This window comes from Saccostrea cucullata, unplaced genomic scaffold, assembly GCF_032062105.1.
Source record: "Saccostrea cucullata isolate Sc308-1 unplaced genomic scaffold, CSIRO_AGI_Scuc_v1 ctg4737, whole genome shotgun sequence".
Classification (NCBI taxonomy): Eukaryota; Metazoa; Mollusca; class Bivalvia; order Ostreida; family Ostreidae; genus Saccostrea; species Saccostrea cuccullata.
Window position 1 is genome coordinate 107,633 of NW_026919566.1, and position 18,514 is coordinate 126,146.

At 33.9% G+C, this 18,514-nt stretch overlaps 2 protein-coding genes across 2 annotated transcripts; both read left to right on the plus strand.

Annotated features, from left to right (window-relative positions):
* The first annotated feature begins 2,502 nt into the window (after positions 1–2,502).
* On the plus strand, positions 2,503–13,042 carry LOC134233636 (uncharacterized). Its single transcript, XM_062715624.1, has 5 exons — positions 2,503–3,740; positions 6,861–7,075; positions 7,259–7,409; positions 8,697–8,826; positions 11,962–13,042. The coding sequence occupies exons 1-5, from the start codon at positions 2,517–2,519 to the stop codon at positions 12,612–12,614; spliced, it is 2,373 nt and encodes a 790-aa protein (XP_062571608.1). The 5' UTR covers positions 2,503–2,516; the 3' UTR covers positions 12,615–13,042.
* Positions 13,043–15,505: 2,463 nt separating this feature from the next.
* On the plus strand, positions 15,506–18,187 carry LOC134233621 (uncharacterized). Its single transcript, XM_062715601.1, has 3 exons — positions 15,506–15,635; positions 16,599–16,714; positions 17,363–18,187. Exons 1-3 carry the CDS (start codon positions 15,506–15,508, stop codon positions 18,185–18,187), a joined length of 1,071 nt encoding a protein of 356 aa, XP_062571585.1.
* Positions 18,188–18,514: the final 327 nt, after the last annotated feature.

Sequence of the window (18,514 nt, forward strand, 5' to 3'; positions counted from 1 at the left end):
GTCCGTCTGTCCGTCTGTCTGTTAGCTTTTTCGTTTCCGGCTCATAACTTTAATACTACTAGGCCTAGGCTTATCAAACTTTGTCATCTGATGCATCTTGGGTAGAAGGTGTGTCGCGCACAAAAAGTAGGTCGCTCTGACCTTTAATTAAGAAGTTATAGCCAAATATGGAAAAATCCTTTCCGGCCCATAACTAGAAAACCATAAGACCTACAATCATCAAACTTGGCCCGCCAGTTTATGCATCTTAGGTAGAAGATGTGTCGCGACCTATTTCAAGGTCACTGTGACCTTTAATCTAAGTGAATTTTTAAAAAAATATATGTCTTTTGACTATTCATTTACACAACCCAAATAATGTAAGAGTATTGCACTGCTCTTATTAAAAAAGTGTTAAATCAAGAAAATACTTATTTTTTTAAGCATATACTTGACAGCAATCTAAAACAAATATAATGTATGTTAGAGAAATCCCATGTCTCCTATGAGTGTAATTATCAAGCACTGGTCAAGAAGAATTTTGATAACCGAAAATTGCATATCAAATTAGAGAGAAATTAATGGGTTTTGAGTGCAAGGAGCTAACCGACAGAGTATTGGCGTTATCTATATCCCTTGAGAATTGGGCAAATGGGTAAGCCTGTTTGATTAAGAATAGCTCTTGTTGACTAGCTTAAGTTTTGAAATGAATTTGATGAAAAGTAATTAAAACTAATTTGATATTGCATAATAGACTAATCTGATATTATGTAATATTATTAATTTAAAAACTAATTTAATGGGGTGGGGTTGAATCAGCATGTCCATATGAATTACATACTAAAACCTGTCGGACATTAAATCTCAACCAAAAAAAAAATGTGAGAGTATTTTATATGTTTTTAAAAAAGAATTATGGTAGATAGTGCAGACCCATTCATCTCTTGGTAGTAATGAGTAGACAAGCATCCAGTTAAAGATTAATTAATGAGTTCAATTTAGGAAGGCTAGCTGTCTCAGTCGCTCTGATTAAGCAGCCCTTTTGGGATTAGACAGAAGAACTGCTGGTCAGTTTATAACATATGTCATTTGATGGCCAGCCTTTTTTTCAAAATTAATTTGGAATAGATTAAAGAATTATAGTAGATAGTGCAGACCCATTCATCTCTTGGTAATAATGAGTAGACAAGCATCCAGTTAAAGATTAATTAATGAGTTCAATGTAGGAAGGCTAGCTGTCTCAGTCGCTCTGATTAAGCAGCCCTTTTGGGATTAGACAGAAGAACTGCTGGTCAGTTTATAACATATGTCATTTGATGGACAGCCTTTTTTTTCAAAATTAATTTGGAATAGATTAAATTGTTAAGACTAATTTAATGATGGGCATTTGACAAGGTCTAACACAACCAGCACAGAAATCTATCAGTGATGTAATATTTATTATAATTGATGCCTACATCACAGGGGATGGATAAATATTTTAAGGAATGGAAAAATCATCAAAATCTTAGAATCAAGGTTGATGTGATTTTCTTGCACCTAAACTGTTCAAGAAAATTGTAATTTTTTGACGGGCGTATCATGCTGTGGCGCGGCACTTTATTTTTAATCTTTTGCTTATTATTTTATAAAAAGCCAGTCTGGTCCATTTACTATAATTTTGAAATATAGTTACATCGATTTCACTTTGCGGTCATATGATTCACGGAGCATATTATATTGACGTTAGGTGACGTGCGTGAAAACCTAATTCGTAACCTTGGAAATGCGTAAGCATTGATTCAAGATCTCAATAAAATAAGCTTTTAAATTAGCTCAGATGAGCAGAAAGCTTAATTGAGCTATTCTGATCACCCTTTGTCTGTCGTCCGTCTAGCTGCCTGTAATGTACTTTTTGCAAATGACTTGCATTGTATGCCACAATACTTTGCTTTCTACACATGCTAAAGGAAAAACCAAAGTTACAGTCTGAATTTATTGTTATAAAAAATTTATTATTAAATTATAGGAGGTATTCTGACAGATTGCAACTCTTCAGAACACGCTGATGAGAAAATGCATAAAATAAATTGACTCTTACGGGAAATTAATGTAGTTCATTTTAATATTCACTCAATACATAGGAAAACGTGTCCAATTCTGACAATTCATTGAAAGCATGTTTTACTGTAATAAAATCCCATTGTTCCGATTTTTTAATTTTGGAAATTATAATTTTGAAAAAAATATAGTTATCTTCCATAAACCTAACATTTCAAAGCAGCAATGAAAAAACTAATATAAAGAAGTATTTATCCAATGGCAGAGGAATTCGGACTCGAAATCCTATTACAGGGAGTTTTTTTTTAATCCCGTAATTTGTCCGTGCTAGGCCTTCCTGTAACAATAAATGTGGAAACTAGTTTCTAAATAAAGATTTAACCATAGAAAAAAGGGGGCTTTTGCCCCCTCCTCCCGCGTTCTACATGAATTGGTTTAGTGTCGTTAATGAAAAATAATTTGATTTTTATTATACTTTCAGTTGAAAGAGTACAGCAATGTCAGAATTATTGGATATCAACTTTGGTGTGGATCTTATTGAGGCAGCAAAAGCGGAATATGACTTTCTTATCGAAGTTGAAAGTTTGGAATACCTTCGAAACGATGCGGTGCTGCAATATTCCATTTACAGATACGAAAAATTTTGGCTGCCACTTGTTGCTTCCCAAAATGAGAGCACCTTGCAGCCTGAAAATTTACACCCACCAATTGACATAGAATGGGTTTGGCACTGTCATATGCTAGCACCACACAAGTATGCAGAGGATTGCATGCCTCTGTTTGGAAGAGTTCTGGATCATTCTGTTGTGAAGTCACCAGCGGGAAAACAACTTACAGAGAAGATTTGGTCTCAGGCTTATGCTGTTGAAACATTTGAGCTTAGCCAGGAGATACGAATTGGAAATGTGTCTCCTACAATAAAAGAATATAAGTCGCATTTTACTTTTGATCTGTTGGCAGCTGTCCATCGTCAGCAGGATTTCTTTTATAACATCCATCTGCCACATTACAAAGACGACAAGTTTCTAAGCGATGCTAATGTACGATACAAATTTTACTTAAATCTGAAGAAATTACATCCAAAAGAATTTTTGGTGCCTTGTTATGATATTGATTTGCTTTGGCACACACATCAACTTCATCCGATCGATTATATAAAAGTCACAAAAGCCCTGCTTGGTCGTACCCTTGTTCATGATGACACGGTGACAGACAGAAGTCCTGGATCCAAACTATCGGTGTCTGATGAAAATACAAGAAGGCTCTGGTCAGAAACATACCATGAACGATTTTCTAAATTTGGTGCAATGTACCGAGGCGATTCTCCAAGGGGTAAACTTTATCACGTTACACAGCAAGACATCGACAAAATGTGTGGAAGAAGAGCTGTTGTCACTATTCATGAAATACAAGTCACGTGTTCAAACTCAAATATTGATAAAAAGATCAAGGTAAAAGTACTCAAAACAGATTCCATGTGGAGATCTAATGTAATTAAAAAATTGACGGGAAAAGTAAAAAACATGACGTGGAGGCAGCAGGATATAAAGTTTCCATTTGGCACCTATGACTCAACACTTACTTTTCTGCTCGAAACAAGATACAGCATATTTGGCAGAATTGGGAAATATATTGGGGGGTTTGACGAAAAATTTGGTCCTTACCTCATACGCCCTGAGTTACAGGAAGGTGGTGAATTCCAGATTGAAGGGGACATTGAGGTAGTTATAGTCCAGTCATATTTTCTCCATCAAAATGGTAACTACACACACTGTAATTGCACACGTTTCAAAATTTAGTTTTGATCAATCTATAAGATGATTAAGATGAATCTGAATAATAATTAAAAAGTTTTGAAAAATTCATACATGGGGAAATTGAAAAACGGAGGTGAAAATTTACTCACTTGACTGCAGACGTATTTCTTCTTGGCTTTTTCGTTGTTTCTTTACTTCTAATGCCCGCGTGGCGCAGTGGTTAGAGCATCTGCTCTAGAGTCGCGTAGTAAGGAGTCAATCCTTACGTCGTGGGTTCGAATCCCACTGAGGGATGTGGAGACCGGTCTTTCGGATGAGACCGTATAAACCGAGGCCCCATGCTGGCACAAAAAAGATCCCTCACTGCTCAAAGGCCCTGAGTGCCGAGCATAGGACAAAATTTATAGCCCTCCACCGGCAAGTGGTGGCGTCTCCATATGATGATACATACTAGTGAGAGCTATTCAACTGCATCAACATTTTTTTTTTACTTTAACCTTTCCTTTGACCTTTACCTCGCTTTTCTTAAATTTGTTGTTAGCTCAGTTTTTTAAGGAGCTATTCGAGATATTTTTATCAAAGTACATATGCTGATACATACTTATGAATATGCTGATATATGCTGATGAAACCTATTCAACTGCATCAGATTTTTTTTTACCTTGACCTCATTTTTCTTGAATTAGTGTCAAACTTCACATGTTGATACATACTGTTGTAAGCAATTCAACTGCATCAACATTTTTTACTTGACTTTTCGTTTAACCATGACCTCAATTTCATCAATTTATGTTGAAGTCAATTCTAAAGGACCCATTCATAATATTTTTATCAACTTTATACTATAATACATATTGATGTGAGCTTTTCAACTGCATCAACATTTTTTTACCTTTACCTTTCCATTGACATTAACTTTATTTATTTTAAACAAGTCTTTAGCTCAGTTTTAAATAGAATATTCAAAATATTTTTATCTAACATAATATATGCTGATAAGTATATATGATAACGTTTCAACAGCATAAAAAATAAAAATATATTTGACCTTGAAATTTACTGCTACTTTGACATACCTTCTCTTTAAATTTACATTTTGCTTAGTTTTGAAGAAACCATTTAAGATGTATTTATGTAAGCTTATGAACGTATACATAATTTTGTGAGAATTTAAATTATCGTCTGTATCGAACTTTTTTAGATTTCAATCTTAAAGGAACTGTTCAAGCAATATTGACCAAATTTCGTACACTAATACAAAATGTAGAAAACAGTTTGACTCTTCACTTGTCTGATAATAAGCTTCCTTGAAGAATTCTTTAAACGTCTGTTTTTATTTATTTTGTGTACAACCTGTGTTCCATACATTTTTTTAGTTTAGAAATATTTTTAATTTTCAGCATTTAACACTCACAACTACCGAGGTAGTAGAAATGCTTATTTCTCATCAAGTGTAAACAAATAAAAACGAAAATAAGCACATTCACATTTATTTTAATCTTTCGATTTCCCAACTTCCCAATAGTCAATTTTTCTAAACTTTTAGCTCGCCTGAGCCAAAAGCTCAAGTGAGCATTTCTGATCTAATTTTGTCCGTTGTCTGTTGTCGTTGTCGTAAACTTTTACCATTTTTATCTTGTTCTCAAAAACCACGGGGCCAATTAAACCAAACTTGCCACAAAGTATCATTTAGTGAAGGAGATTCGCGTTTGTTCAATTGCAGGGCCTTGCCCTCTTTCAAGGGGGGATAATCATGAATTAGTGATAAATAAATGGCATCTTTTAAAAATCTTCTCAAGAACCACCGTGCTAGAAAAGATAAATTTCATGCAGAAGAATCCTCATGTATTCAAATTTGTTCAAATCTTGACACCCGGAGGTAGGGTTTGGCCACAATGGGGTATCAAAGTTTGATATAGTAATGCATAGGAAAAAAAATCTTTAAAATCTTCTCAAGAACTTCTGAGCCAGGAAAGGTGAAAGTCGAGAAGGGGCATCCCCTGGTAGTGTAGATTCAAGTTGATTACAATCGTGACCCCTGGGAGTACAGTGGACCACAAAGGATGAAAAGATTTTTACGTTGGAATACATCGGAAAAAATGTCTTCACAAGTATAACAAAGTTATTATTGATCATTAATATAAAAGCCTCAAAAGGTAATGTAGATTTAAATTTGTTCAAATCTTGAACAATCAGTAGAATAGAGAAGCCATTAAAGTGGACCATAACAAAGGAATATGAACGCTATATCAATAAAACATGTTAAAAACAACAAAGCTATTATGATGTACATGTAAATTAATTCAAAAGCACCCTTAGATGATGATGGACTTGATGACTTGAACATTTCTATCGTCAACTTCCCTTACTACCTTCATCGCCTGCATACGGAGTTTATATATCTCAGCTGATTCGATACGCAAGTCATTAGATTATACTCTACGTATGAAAAATTTCTAAAGCGAATCAGATTATTGACAAACAAGTTGATGAATCAAGAATATCAGCAGTCTCGTTTAAAGTCATCATTTCGTAAATTCTATGGTCGATACAATGACCTTGTCAGCAGATACAATTTGTCATTGAGTCAGGTGATGACATTAGTATGTTTTTCGTACTAATTGATGGTCCATTGTTTGAGCACTGAATTGACAACGGCTTTTCCCGTTGTTTCCCGGTCGTGACAGGGGGCATTTGGCGGATGTAACCGGTTGTCAGGGGATGCACACTCCTCCTTGCACCTGATCCCACCTTCAATGTTTTGGAGATCCGTCTTGCTCTGCTCCTATTTTGTATTGTTTTATGGACTTTTGATCTTGATTACTGTACATAATCTCCATATGTTTCACTTAGGAAGTGTAGATTTAAGTTTGTTCAACCACCCCCCTTCCCTGCCTTTGAATTCAATAATCCTAAACCCTTCAATACTGAACTGATTTTGGCTTTTACCTAGTCAGTTGCTCATGTGAGCGATGTGTCTCTTTGGCCTCTTGTTATATATGAGTTACCAAATGAATAGCTTATCCACAAATCTGTATAAAATATAAACTGTTGCAATTACATGTAGTTCTCATTTTTCTGTAGAATGGCATGCATACGACTAAAAGCCCATTGCTCCAACAAGCAAAATGTTTGGTCAGAGGGTCTTTCTTACGACCCATTTTAGATGACATTGTACTTTCTTTGGAGCCAGGAATCTACGAAGAGGCAAATATGCCAACGAATGTAGAACAACTTTGGGGTCCTGTTCCTTTGCCAAAGTCTGACAAAGAAAATAAATGTCAGGTGGCTTCTCACAGGTAATGTACTCATATGTTTATACATTGTTTTTTTTATTATTTTTGTATTGAGATTTGAGGATATTCGGGTACTGACATGCACTCGTAATGGAGTCTATTTTATCTTTTATATTTTTACTTTTAATTGCAATTTTGAATATATGTACTTAACTTGATTTAAATTGTAGTTTTGTACTTTTATAGGCTACGAGACCCGAATGGAAACATTATGTTTACTTGTCGTTTAATACACAGTGTAAGCGTTATGACGTCAGTTGTTCATGTGTTCTATCATGACAAAATGGCTGCAGTTGCGCATGTTATAGGTTCTGATCAACTACCATTGGAAACACAGGTATACTTACATTAATTTAGAAATCTTATTATGAAGATGAAACGAGTCAAGCTTTTTTAATTTGTGTTTTAAAAACAAATATATACATTTGTGGTATCTCTCTATTATGTAAACATACGGAGAACAAATATCTTCAATTCTGTATGAAGTTTGTCTGAGGTCAGAGGTCAATACGGGATCTAATCACACGGCGCAATAATATCTACCGGTGCATTAATATAAAATGACTTGCTCTACTTGCTTTTCATGTATAAAAATGAACAAAATATGCAAGTAGAATAATAATTATTTTAAAACGTTAACAAGTATTCTATACAGTTTTTTGGCTATCGATTTAACCTGTGTACAATGGAGAATATACCGATAGAAACTAGCTTTTGATTACAAGTTTTATGTCACTTTTTTTCAACTGTACAGTCTCTAACGTTTATCCTTATTTTTCGGGTACACTTTTAGTTAAATCTTCACAATAAACTATAATTTTTTCATCAAATTCTACTCACGATAAATGTTTAAATCTGTTGGAAAATATCAAAGCATCAATACATTGCAATCACGCCACGAACAGCTGACAAACACCTCGGCGCTGTCATAGTTCAATGTAAGCTTTCGCTAGTGTCCCCGTGATTTGTTTACATTATAAATATGCATTTAGTTATTGAAATCGTAGAAGTTTTTGATCTTGATTGCAAATAAACGGACACGGTCAAGTGTTTCCATCCATCGGATCACCCATCCCTTTCTGGCGACCGAAATTCCTACAACTTTTTATCATCGATCTCCGGACGTGTTTCTTGTGTCTTTTCAGCATTGATTATCAATTTTCACGAATAGAAATATTCCCATACAACAATCTGTTCACTATTACTGATCACAAGTAGCCTTTCACAAAATAGTACCTTAGAAATAAAATCCCACGTCTAATGAATTCGAAGCGTAACCGCCATTCAAGCCGATTAACACCTTGCGTAACTTTTCAAAATCTACGACGGACGGTTAGTGCAATAATTTATATTCGAAAATATTCAATCATCTGTCTCAAATGTATATATAAGTAATAAATAACAAGTTTATAAACTTCAATGGGAATTGAAGTGGGTCGGTCACGTGATCAAATCCTGTGAAGTTTATACACTTGTTATTTATTTGTTAAATATTTCTATGACTTCTACTTCTTTTAAAGTATGCCACACAGACGTACATTTTTATATCATTATTATCGTTAAACTGTATATTGACCATTAATTCAGAGATATCGGAATTTTCTTTAATTGATATATCAAGCAGGTAGGGCCGGAAAACATTTGGTTGGACCCAGGTTCTGGTGAAAGAGCTATTGTAATCAAAACTGAAGAGGGAGATTCCCTGATTCTTGTGGGGAAGTGGGACGGATTTATCAGGAGGATTCCTGGAAAAGGTACTATATATACATGTACTGTAAATTGGCAAATATTCACGATGGTTTTAATTTTACTATATGTTCACGATTAATCATTTTTCCGCGAAATTAAACCCATCGTGAATAATATCATAAGTTTTTAACAGGTCTGGACGATTTTCAAATATGGAAGTCAAGAACGATAATCGTGAATTGCTATAAATACACAGAATAAATAAGGTGCTAATCCTCGAAGCTCCTGACAAACCATCACGTTTAGACAAACCATCAGAAAATAAATAAATCACGTGGGTTTTAGACTTTTCTGCTCAAAAGATTCTTTTACAACAATCTTTTTGTAAAGTTTAATATGCATATTTAGAAATGAAACAGCATAAATGACAATACTATCGTAAGAAAAACACAACTTGAAAGGTTGGAAAAAATTCTAAGTGGGATTAAAAATATGTCAATACGAGGTAGCTATCCCAAAAGTTTATCTTGTGTTAAAAAATTGACATAAATGCAGCAGATTTTCAGTTATTAGAACCTGGTATGAAAATGTTTTCAGATGGGAATGTTTTTAATATTTTAATTATTTCCTGAGTATTTATTACAAAATCGTGCAGTTTCTGGTATGCATGGTAAGTTATGGTGAAAGAGCGTTAATCTACATTGCTTTTCTCGACGTTTTACGCGTTTCCTTACAGTGAATGTCCATTTAAAGTGTTTATAACATGATTGTATGCAGTGCACGTGAAACCCGTGATATTTTATAACTACTTTTAGTCTACACAATGAACACATGTATGCAATAGAACTATACTACGCGATATCGCTGAAAATCGGACAGTTAAGGAAATTATTGTTACTGACAAATAGTATATCTTATGAAAATGATAAAATTATAGTTGATAATAACTTGACGGTATGATCTATTCCTCCGTAAACTATCGCATTGTTACACGCATGTATTTAATATTTTCATTTTCAAGATGAAAATGTCAAGTTTGTTCACGGTAAATATGTGGGGAATACCTTATTCTTCCAAACCTGTCATCTTACGTCTAAATATTTTTGTCAAAAAAATCTTTTTGAAGAAAAAACAAAAGGACGTGTTCTCTTTTTGTTCCTTTGAAATATGTTTTGGGGCGCGTAAAAATACTGCTGTCTGATTAGATAGAAAAATATTTACGTGTACATGATGTATATTTATAGCAACTTTCAGTTATCATTCTTGACTTCCATATTTGGAAATCATCCAGACCTGTTTAAAGATGTTTAAATGCTTTTAAGAAATTTCTTGCAGCGTGAAATTAAAACAGTCGCTAATGGTACTTTTTGAGAAATCTTGAAATTTTGACACCATGGAATTAAAACGACTTACAACATACTGTAGAAGCACAAATTTTCCTGGGGATAAAATTTCGCTGATTTGTCATCAAAAATAGTTTCATGGGCATTTAATTTCGTCGTTTTGAAAGTAATCCTATTCAATATACAGCAAAACTCGGTTATAACGAAGTCGCTGAGATCTATAATATTACTTCGTTATATCCGTAATTCGTTATAACCGTATAAGAAATTCATTAAATTTATATAGCTTGGTATCCACCATGAATTCGTTATATCTGTAAATTCGCAATATCTGTGTTCGTACTAAAAGAGTTTTACTGTATATTCGTGTAAAATTTCGTGTGGAATTTAATTTCGTTTATAATTAGTAAGAACGAAATAAACGAAATTTAACTCCCACGAATATTTGTGCCTTTACAGTATCTATTTATCCCATGCTTATCCCTTTATCCCGTTGATATAGCTCATGTGATATCGTTTTCGTATCCCACAGTTAAGTGCAGTTATGACGTGGCAATTAATGGTTTTTGCGTTTGCGTGATGAAGTAAATAAAGTGTAGTCCTTATATAAAAACAGTGAAAAACATCGGTTCTATTAAACATGGGATAAAAATAATCTCCCATGATTATACCCCCCGCAAACGAAGTTTAGGGGGGGGTATATTGGAATCACCATGTCGTCTGTCCGTCTGTCTGTCTGTCTGTCTGTAGACGAGATTTGTCCGGACGATTTCTCAAAAACTATTATATTTATGAAAATTTATACACATATATTATATATATATGTATATATTTTCATCTTGATTGGATGATTATTTTGAATTTTACAGGTGTTTTTTCATTTTTATTTTGTGGTCTTGTGCAGACCGTTTCTCACAAACTATTGCAAGGATTTATCTGAACATTTGCACACTTATTATTCACCATATGAAGGTGTGCACCTGGAATTTTCAACTTTATTTGTTTATTTTTCTGCATTTTACAGGTTTTACTTTTTATTTAAATTGACTTGTTCATTTTGGGCTCATTTATAAGGTTTGAGAGATAGAATCTAGAATATCTGTACAAAAATGTGAACTAGTACAGCTAAATCAATTGACTCATTAAAACTAAAAAAAAGAAACATCATCAAGTGTTTAAAACAGTTTTTACATTACACAGAAGATAATGTAAATTCATTTGTCTCTTGGGAATAATGACTGGACATGCATCCAGTTAAAGATAAATTAATGAGCTTGGTGTTGGAGGTTGTTAAGGCATATCTCTTATCAAGTGTGTGTGTGTTATCAAATCTCCAGGGAATAAGGCACAAGAATTAAAGATCTCTCTTCTCTTATTCTCTTAATTGTAATTTATTGTCTGTCAAAGCACTTCATTACTGGATGACCAGCTTTTTATTTTCAAAATGAATTTGATATATCAAGATTAATTTGATTTTGTATAATGATTTTTTTTTCAATAATTAGTTTGCAGAGTGTCATGACACATAATTGCAATATATTTCTTTAATGCAGAAATAAAAAAAAATGTTTAAGATTGAATTACAATGTATTAGTATTGATGTTTCATTTGGTTGCACTTTTGTTTCACTCATTAAGAAACATAATGAGCACTTATATTTTACTGCAAATTTTTGTAAGTAAATAGTGAACACCTCTAGATCCATAAAGTATTTTTTGAATTGGCACCTTCTCTGAAAAACCCAGCGGGGGTATTTGTCCCTATTGGACAGTTCTAGTTTGTAGTAGAGAGAGAGAGAGAGAGAGAGAGATTTGTTTTTTATAAATTCGGTGTGGTCAAAACTTCTTTTCTTTTCAGTCAGAAGAGGAGATCCAGGCCATTTGCAAGTAAAAGTTTTTAGAGTGGATTATAAAGGTCCTCTCCAAAAGGCAGTAATAAATCTTTCAGAATACCAACCAGTAGAGTTTGAGGGACTTCAGTTAGACTTCAAGAGAGGCTCAATCACTTGCAGTACGAAAGCTTCGGGACAAGTTCTGAACTATGTTGCCCTGTCATTTTCCATTGCTCTTCTTCACGTACTCTGTGTGCCTCGTCCTTCTAACTGGCAACCTGGTATGGTTCTAAAACCAAAAGTAACATCAAGAAGGAGACGAAAAATTAGAGGACTTCCAGGTGAAGATTTGTCATTTATGCAGGCAGCCGGTCTTCTGCATCAAACACCCTCAAATCACTACATGTATCATACGTATGGTGCTAATGTTTGTGCTGGCTGTTGTTCTAAGGGCATTGATTGTGATAATACTGATGTAGGATTTGAGCAAGGTGACTGTATCATTGATTCAGATGGAGGTGATTTTGGCGGCGGAGGTGATGTTGGTTGTGGTGCAGATGATGGGAATGGCGACTGCGGCGGTTGTGGTGGTTGTGGTGGCTGTGGTGGATGTGGTGGTGGCAGTGGGTGCGGAGGCGGTGGAGGTGGCTGCGGTGGAGGATGCGGATGTGGTGATTGAGGTGGATGTGATGATTGAGATGGATGTGATGTTTTTATCAATTTATTTTATTTTCGAAATGATACTTTCATTCTTCTCCCAAAAAATTAGTTCATTGAAGTTTTTGGTCAACGTAGTACCTCCATTAGTTACTCCAATTTTCATTAACATTACTCCTCGAAAGAAAGTTTTCTTTGTAATAAAAAATGAGCAAAAGGAGAACGATTTTTGGAAGGAGTCACATTTCAATATCAATTTTCCTTTGATTAATTCTACCTTTCATATGATTAGATTTTAAAATTTACGTATTGGGTCAAAATGTGATTCATTCGCATTCAAAATCGGCCGAAACAGAATTTTCTTCATTTAAACATCGATTTTTGCTTGAAATTAGACCTGGAAGTCCTTCAGGGAAATGTGCTCCAAAATATTGAATTATATTTTGAATCTGTTCTAAGAAATAATTTAATTCTGTTTGTATTCTTGTCTCTCATTGGTTGATTTCCAAAAAGGAACGCATAACATTTTGTATAATCTGGTTTGGTATGGGGACACACCCCCTTGACAACCAGCTGAATCATCTGTATCCATCAATCCCCTCATTTCCAGTCCTTCGGATTCATGAAAAATTCCAGATTTAATGAATGAACCTTTAACTTCAAACAGTTGCTCGATCTTACCTCATGTAAACAAGCATCATGGCTGCTAGATCTATGTATCAGTTTTTACCTCCCCTTGCTTCCCATCACTTCCGTTACTACGGTTGTATTATTGCGCGGTAAATTTGAACTAATAAAAACAACACAATTGTACATCCCCAGTTGTTTAATTATTTTAAAATTAAATTATAAGGAATGACTTAATTCTTGGCCAGATTATCGAGTATAATATGGTTTGCGTTAGTTTACGCTTTTTTATAATCCGCTTCGCGGATTATAAAGCGTAAACTGACCCAAACCATATTATACTCGATAATCTGGCCAAGAATTAGAGTCATTCCTTAAATAATTTAGAATAAGATTTGAAGGTGATTCCTTTATGATTACCTAGGATCGAATTTCACTAAAAAAGATGCAAAAAATAGGAAAACTATTTTTGGAAACCTGATTCAATTTACGTGTATGTACATTAATGTCAGCGTAGCTCAGTTGGTTGGAGCGCTAGCTCTCATAACAAGCCAGTTCTTTTAATAGTGGTTGAGTTCACGTGATGCCACAATTTTTACTGTACCTTATTAAATTTTTGCCGATGAAACACCTTTTTTATAGGAATTTGTGTATTTTCATTTAATTATCTACGTTAAATGCATGGTTAATGCATGGTCTTTCGTAATAAAAAAAGATCTTATACAAAAGCACAATCAAAAGGAACTATTCATTAGTGCACGTACCATACTTTCTATTCAGGTGACCTGTAAGGCCCGTGAGCTTCTTGTTTAAAGTATCTGCACAATTGAATATTGTTCAGAAGCTGTCGTAATGATTTTAATTCACTCCTGTTTAAAAACTATCAAAATCATTGAAGATTTATTAGAATTGGTCCCAGAAAAAAAGGGATCGCAGACATTAGGTATATACATGTATATTTATCTTTTTATTGGTACATAGGATATACACTGCATTCCCTTGCGAGGAACATGAAGAACTAGATTCGCTTATGCAAAAATGGCTTAAGAATAGATACATCAATTCATTCACTAACACCCTATTTCCCCATTTCAATAGTCAATATAGAAAAAAGAACTTAGGTGTATTTTTATTTTCCTATAAATGTAACACAATCTCCTCTGAAACTGCATTTATTGGAAAACAAGTTTTGTGAATATGCAATGATATTGAATTTTGCGGAAAACATGTATATTTGTATATAAGAGTACATTCAGCAAGGAATTGAAATATGACCATACCATTATCATAAAATATAGCATATTCAATATGTACATTTTCTTGTATACATGCATTTAACAATCAATATACATGTACAATTAAAGACTGTTCTCTATTAAAAGTTTCATACCTATATATTGTGTGTGTTCATCTTGACCTTGTAGGGAGAGGGCTAAAATAGGCCTTGCCTGCTGTCCAATCCCATTCACTTTGTGAATAGAATTTTGTATGAATAAAAAAAAATGATTGTTCTCATCAAAACACATGTACATGTATATAAGATCGGGCTTGCATCATTTGGACCCTCCTTCCTTTTGTTTTTGTTTGTTTCTAAATATTTGTTTCTCCTCAGAGGAGTATAAATGGACCCAAATTAGACTAATAAAATATAGAATTTTGTATCTTGTTTCTTATATCTAATTTTCATACATGAAAAAGAAATGATTATTAATTGTGTACTGCAAATAAGTTGTTAATTAAATTTTAATTACTCCGAAGTTTTACTTTGTTGATCAGCCAATTTTAAAAAACAAATTCGCTTAATTTTCAGGTGCCGAATTTATTTACTTGTACCCTGTACGCGTTCATATTTATGCATACTCTACATTCTTTACCAGTCAGAAGTATTGAACAATACTATAAGTTCTGAACCTATCAATGTTAGGGCCGGTACACACGGTAAGGTTTGCCTCATAAGTCTAAAAACTTAAGTTTTGCAAGCCGTACGGCTGTCCTGTACACACGCTAAGGCAAACCTTATAAGATTATAAACAACATTATCATAAATTCCACGTGTTTTTAGTCCAAAACAATCCATAAATTTTCAAAATGGAAGACGAAGCTACTGGTGCAGTAGCAGTAGTTTTACTTGCAACTGCATTCGTGCTCCTTAAAAAAAGGAAAAGGTTGAATAGACGCGTTTGGACGCGCCCCTGGATACAGAGAAGATCTCTTCATGGTGCACATAATGCACTTTTGCAGGAACTAAGCTTAGAAGATCCCAGTGCCTTCAGAAACTTCCTCCGCATGGATGAAGACTCATTTATGGAGCTATTACATTTAGTAACTCCACACATAAAGAGACGAAACACAGTCATGAGAGATGCCATTCCGCCAGCAGAAAGACTCTCCATCACATTAAGGTTTCTTGCAACAGGTTAAATATTTTACATATGTTTCATAAAATGCTCCATCTCTAAATTAAAATGTGCAGCATTTCTTAAAGAAAATATACCAATGTACCAATATTGTTAAACTATGTATAAAGATACTTTTAACGTGCTACAGAGAATGATTGTCTGTAAGGCCGCTTTGCTACGATGAAGTATATGATTTATAAATATGAATTTAATCCCTTTTTTAATAACTTTTGTGTTTATTTTTTCAACATTGATCACATTAGTTATGTGATTTTAAGACTAAATATGGCGATCAAATAAAGACAAAAAAAACTTTAAATAATGTTTAAATGCGTGATTCATTTTGCATCAATATGTCCGTATAAGACAAGGTATCGAAGAGTCTCATTCCAGATTGGGCAATAAACGATGTGAATTAAATATCGATCACATTTTTAGAAATTGATTTTAATTTATATTTTTTCTCCTTTATAAATAAGATATTGTACTGTAAATGGAATTTTAAATATGTAATAATTTGAATAAGGCAATAGTCTCCATTATAAGAATTTTTTTGTACAATTACCGTTAAAATGGAAGTTAGATATCATTACCCCGTAGTTCATAAGCTAATGGTCACTTTTTAAAATATAAAATACAAATTTTGCGTGCCTACCTTTCTTTAATACGCACCTAACCTCTCTAGTTTCCCATAGCCCTAATGCTAATACTGGTCGATACTATAGCTAATTCATCACTTGTTATCCTATATCATCATAAATACTACAGAATCATTAACTAAACCAAGGACCTATATACAGGTCTTGACTACACAACATTTATTAATAAATTGGATTATGAGGGTTTTTTTAAGGATAAAAAAAATAATTTTTTTAGCCTGTAGGTCCGAAAATCGCCTAAACAGAGAATGAATCTGTAAATTTTTTTCTACGGGTATTTGGAAGAAATTAAATGATAAATCTCTTGATATTATATTGCAGGTGACACTTATCAATCTCTCGAGTACTTGTACAGAATCCCAAAGCAGACTTTGTCTACTATAATTCCTGAAACATGTACAGCCATTTATAATGTTTTAAAGGAAAGATATTTGAAAGTAAGTGTTTCTTTATGAGTGTACACAGTCGTATGTAGCTGGAAGGAAATATAATTTGAAAAATTAAGGATTTCACAGCTATTCAATAACTGTTGTTCTACTTGGATAAAATATCTATACTTCCCCTGGCCTGTGCCAAGGAGAAAAAAAAACAACAAAAACAATTACACTTCTTACATAAGAAAAATTTAAATCAAGTACAATCATTTCTTTATTGATCAAATTCTGTGGCCATTAATGCAGTCATCTGAGTTAATGGATTTATTGTATTTGTGGAAGAATTGCATGAACTCAAAGATGCTAAATTTGAAGAAGTAACATTGCTGAATTGTGCATCAAAAATCAATTGTTGAATTTTAATTTTTAACAAAGATTTTTTTCTGGGATCCTTAATTTTTCTGAGCTCATTCGCAATAAGTTTTGCAAAAACAGTGTCCTCATCATCACTCTCTATTTTCCGCGCTTGAATGCTCGACAGAGCAGAAACGGCCTTCTCCATTACTTCCTCAGGCAAGTTTCTTTTCTTCTTTTTTGAATTCATGGTTTCCAGTTCTTTGTCATCACTTTTCTCATCCTCTTCATCATTTCTTTGGGAGGTATTGCTTGTATCCTACAAAACAATCTTTGTCAGTTTTTTCTATTTTTTAGGTACCATCAACCCCAGAAGAATGGGAACGTATTGCAAATGATTTTGAAATGAAATGGAACTTTCCGAATTGCATAGGGGCAATTGATGGGAAGCACATTACCATAAGAAATCCTGTGGGGAGCGGATCCCGCTTTTATAATTACAAAGGGTTCTATAGTATAGTTTTAATGGCTGTTGTTGATGCCGATTATAATTTTATTTACATAGATATTGGCTGCAATGGAAGAATTAGTGACGGGGGTATTTTTGCGAGATGCTCACTTCATGAACGCCTAGAAAATTCTACCATGTCTCTACCACCACCAAAGCCACTGCCAGGACGTCGGAATGATATACCGTATATTATTGTTGGTGATGAGGCTTTCCCCCTGAAACCCTATTTACTGAAACCCTATCCATCACGACAACTTGATGATCCGGCCAAGCAAATCTTTAACTATAGACTCTCTAGAGCGCGTCGTATTGTAGAAAATGTGTTTGGTATACTTTCGAACAGGTTTGCAATTTTCCAGACACCTATTGCACTAGAAATTGAAAAAGTTGAAGGCATTGTATTAGCAGCATGTGCACTTCATAATTTTTTAAGAGCAAAGTCCCAGGATGTATATATGCCCACAGGAAGTATGGACTGTGAGGATTTTGAAAAAATCAGTATTATCCAAGGGGATTGGCGTAGGGGTCCAACTCCCCAGGGTAATTTCATTGCTTTGTCAAGTCAAGGTGGAAACAGAACAAGTATTGGGACAAGGGAAATTCGTGACGAGTTTTGCGATTATTTCTTCACAAACGGACAAGTGACCTGGCAGTGGGATAAGACAAATTGAATATATATATATATAATTTTATGAGATATGGTTAATAAATAATTGTTACCAATGTGCTCATCGATTGTCTTGGAGTGATTTGTTCTCTAAGGAAGCTGTCCAAGGTTGCAAAAAATGGCCACTTTGAAGTGTATACATCACTAATTCCAGATCCGCTTTTTTTGCTTGACCTCATTTTTTTAATTCTTTGGCATAGTAACATCTCAGGCTTTGTAGCTTGCAATTAATTTGGGTGACTGTAATAAAGAAATTTAACAAAAGATTTTAAGTGTTTCAAACCATGATTATGACACAACTTTAAAAAAGATTATTCATATTAAAACAAAC

Bases quoted from the DNA above. Each gene is read 5' to 3' on its own strand.
- LOC134233621 (XM_062715601.1), top strand. From the start codon at position 15,506: ATGGATGAAGACTCATTTATGGAGCTATTACATTTAGTAACTCCACAC. The intron at 15,636-16,598 runs GTTAAATATTTT...ATTATATTGCAG, and splicing joins ATTAAGGTTTCTTGCAACAG to GTGACACTTATCAATCTCTC. The intron at 16,715-17,362 runs GTAAGTGTTTCT...TCTATTTTTTAG, and splicing joins TAAAGGAAAGATATTTGAAA to GTACCATCAACCCCAGAAGA.
- LOC134233636 (XM_062715624.1), top strand. From the start codon at position 2,517: ATGTCAGAATTATTGGATATCAACTTTGGTGTGGATCTTATTGAGGCA. The intron at 7,410-8,696 runs GTATACTTACAT...TATATCAAGCAG, and splicing joins AACTACCATTGGAAACACAG to GTAGGGCCGGAAAACATTTG. The intron at 8,827-11,961 runs GTACTATATATA...TTTTCTTTTCAG, and splicing joins CAGGAGGATTCCTGGAAAAG to TCAGAAGAGGAGATCCAGGC.